Below are 3,311 nucleotides of genomic sequence, written 5' to 3'. Positions count from 1 at the left end.
TCTTTAATCCTTCACCAATTCACCTCATAAAAATACTATGATATTTAAGTCACTATGTCATTCACTATCAATTCTTCTTAATGGTGTCTTTCTGAGCGTATACACAGCACCTTCACCGTGTTCTGAGGGTTGCAGGGAAGACAAGGCAGGGGAAAGGAGCTACTAACACGATGCTGCCAATACCTTAAACACTTCAATACACTGAGCAGGAAATGTCACATGTGGACGCTGTGTGCTTCTTGTATTTTCTCTTCCAATAGTTTACCATGCTTGAACCCTTAATTTCTTGCCCCGTCAGGTAAGATGGGAGCGAAAGTAATAGGTTTTTGGTTCTCAGTTCTCAAATATGTGGTTCCTATAACTCTCCTTTCAAATCTAACTTTATCATACTTGAGCCTTTAATATTTTGTCCTATCAGTTATCTAGACAGGACAGGAAGTTGTGGGTTCTTCTTAAGCTGGAGAGACAGAAAGGATCGGTTCTCAAATATGCGCTTCCTACATCTTCCCTTTCAATGCTTTATCATATTTGAACCTTTAATATTTTGTCCTGTCAGTTATCTAGACAGGACAGGAAGTGGTGGGTTTTAGCGCTTAAAATGAAGAGACAAGAAGGTGTTAGTTCTGAGATATACGCTTCCAACATCTCTTTTAAATCTAACTCCATACTAGAACCATTAAATTTTCGTCTTGTTAGTCAAGATAGGACAGGAAGTAGATTTGAAAAGAGAGAGGAAAGTACTGGTTCTGAAATTTGCTTCCTATATTTTTCCTTTCCTAACTTTATAATACTTGAACCATTAATTTCTCTTCCTTTCATTTATCTAGGTAGGGCAGAAAGTAACGGGTTCTAGCTTGGGTTAATTTGAAGAGAAAGGGGGTCAGTTCTCAAATATGTATCTCTTACAGTTTCCCTTTCAAATCCAACTTTATCGTACTAGAACCATTAATATTTCTTCCTTTCAGTCAAGATAGGACAGGAAGTAACGGGTTCTAGCTTGAGTTAAGTTGAAAAGAAAAAGAAAGTACTGGTTCTGAAATGCGCTTCCTATTTCTTCCCTTCCTTAATTTTATCATACTAGAACCATTAATATTTCTTCCTTTCAGTCAAGATAGGAGAGGAAGCAATGGGTTCTAGCTTGAGTTAATTTGAAGGTATTAGTTTCCAAGTAGATGAATGAAATAGACACAGTACACCGTTGTAGAGTTTCAGATTAGATATTTCATGGGTGAGGGTGGTAGGTGGAAATGGTTATATGCGTGTTATATACAAGGACTGCCACGGTTATGCCTGATGGCTTCTTGCAGTTTCCCTTATTCTTCGTTCTCGTGTTCTCTCGCACCTCCCTCGCAGTGTTTAGTGACTGGACGGGCCAATTCTACTCGCTTTCTTCACTCTCATTAAATTTTCTCTTATCATTTTAGTGCGATGTTGTCATGTTATTATCTTCCGTGGCGATGCATTCTTGATTCCTTCAGCCAAACCTCCCCGCTGTGTGTGTGTCTGTGCGTGTGTGTGTGAGTGTGCGTGTGTGTGCAAGGGGGACAAGTTGGCCGCAGCTTTACAATCGCTTTGGTGTCGGTCTTCACGCAATGAATAAACAAACAGAGCAACAAGGAAGGGCCAACAAGCCACCAAAGGTTCCTGCCTCGCCACGCAATTTTGTTTTACGACGCTTAATTATTTTTGGGCGGATGAGATCACACCTTGATGAGCCGCGATGCTGAGGGGGATGTAAGGAGGGGGGGCCAGCTGTGTGTGTGTGTGTGTGTGTGTGTGTGTGTGTGTGTGTGTGTGTGTGTGTGCGTATGCGTGCGTGGTTATCGCGAGGAGGTGACGGGCGTGTGTTTATCTGGGTGGTGGCGCTTGGTGACGTCAGGCTGCTGGTGCTGATGCTCCTGCAGGTCATGCCGTGCTCTTCCCACGCCCGCGCCGACGCCCACACCCCCGCGGTGACTGGGGGAGCGCGGTGACCTGGCGGCAGCGGCGGCACCGGCGGTGGGGTGCGGGTGGGCGTGGTCGCGGGCCAGCGGGCTGGGTGAGCTGAGCGGCACGGCCTTGGGCACCTGCAGCGGCATCAGCTGATGGGACTTGGCGTCGCCAGGGCTTGGTGACCAGTGCACGCGCGGCCTGGTGATGTCCGGGCCAGACATGTGGGGGTGTGGGTGGTGATGGGGCAGGTCTGGGTCTGGGCTGGTGGCGATGCCCACGCTGGGGCTGATGGACCAGTGCACGCGGGGCTTGGCCACGTCAGGCAGGTCAGGCAGCTCGGCCTTACCCCGCGACCCCGGCGACCACTGCTGGGGGGGGAGGAGAGGGTGCTGCTGCTGGTGCTGCTGCTGCTGCTGTGGGTGCTGTCTTGGCTTGCCGAGGGGCGAGGGGAAGTCAGGCTTGTCGCGCAGCTCGAAGCTCGGGGACTTGGCCAGCAGCCCCAGGCCGCGGGACAGCTGCGGCGGCACACGCTTGCCCTCCCCGGACCTCAGGCGCCGCAAGCTGAACTTCTTAAAGCGGCGGCTGCGCAGCCCCCTGCTCCCTGGCGAGGGCGTGGGCGTCTGCTGCTGCTGGTGGGTGCGGGGGCGACGGCCAGCCGCCCACGCCGCCCGCCAGCAGGGTTCGCAATGCTAGTCGTAGTATTTGCCTTTTTGTGACAGCCAGATGTGGCGGTGCTGCGGGAGAGAAGGCCGGTCATGTATGGGTACACACACACATACACACACACACACACACACACACACACACACACACACACACACACACACACACACACACACACACACACACACACACACACACACACACACACACACACACACACACACACACACGGATAAAAGCAAAAGAACACATGAAAGCATGCTGCGCCATAAATGCTTCCATGCACCGCCATCGCCAACAATATACGTAGTTTTTTTTTCCGAGTGTGACGTCAAGGTGTGAATGTTGAAGAGCCAGTGCACCACACACACACACACACACACACACACACACACACACACACACACACACACACACACATATGCACACACACATATGCACACACACATCTCACCTTACCTGGCGCACCTCAGCTCTGAGTCATTTACCTCGTGCACTCTCTGACACACACACACACACACACACACACACACACACACACACACACACACGGGATGCAACACACCTCTACTAACTACAGAAACACAAACAACTCACCGAAACAAGAACACAGAAAACATCATTACTTTTAACTACAACATAAAAAAAAAAAAGTTAAATAAATAAAGAGAGAAAAACAGGAATAAATATTTGCAGTATTATCAAAGTAGAGTTAT

At 49.1% G+C, this 3,311-nt stretch overlaps 1 protein-coding gene across 3 annotated transcripts in view; it reads right to left on the bottom strand.

Moving 5' to 3' along the window:
- Window positions 1-266: 266 nt before the first annotated feature.
- LOC123501065 overlaps window positions 267-3,311 on the bottom strand; it is a 15,567-nt gene continuing 12,522 nt past the window's right edge. For 2 of the 3 annotated variants that reach the window (XM_045249644.1, XM_045249645.1), the window contains exon 8: window positions 2,475-2,666. In XM_045249644.1, the coding sequence (XP_045105579.1) occupies window positions 2,622-2,666 (45 nt within the window). In that variant the 3' untranslated portion in view covers window positions 2,475-2,621. Of the gene's footprint in view, window positions 2,667-3,311 lie in introns of all 3 variants that reach the window. The other variant, XM_045249646.1, reaches the window with a different exon arrangement.

The sequence above is a fragment of the Portunus trituberculatus genome, chromosome 8 (genome assembly GCF_017591435.1).
Source record: "Portunus trituberculatus isolate SZX2019 chromosome 8, ASM1759143v1, whole genome shotgun sequence".
Lineage (NCBI taxonomy): Eukaryota > Metazoa > Arthropoda > Malacostraca > Decapoda > Portunidae > Portunus > Portunus trituberculatus.
This window is presented reverse-complemented; position numbering and strand designations above follow the sequence as displayed.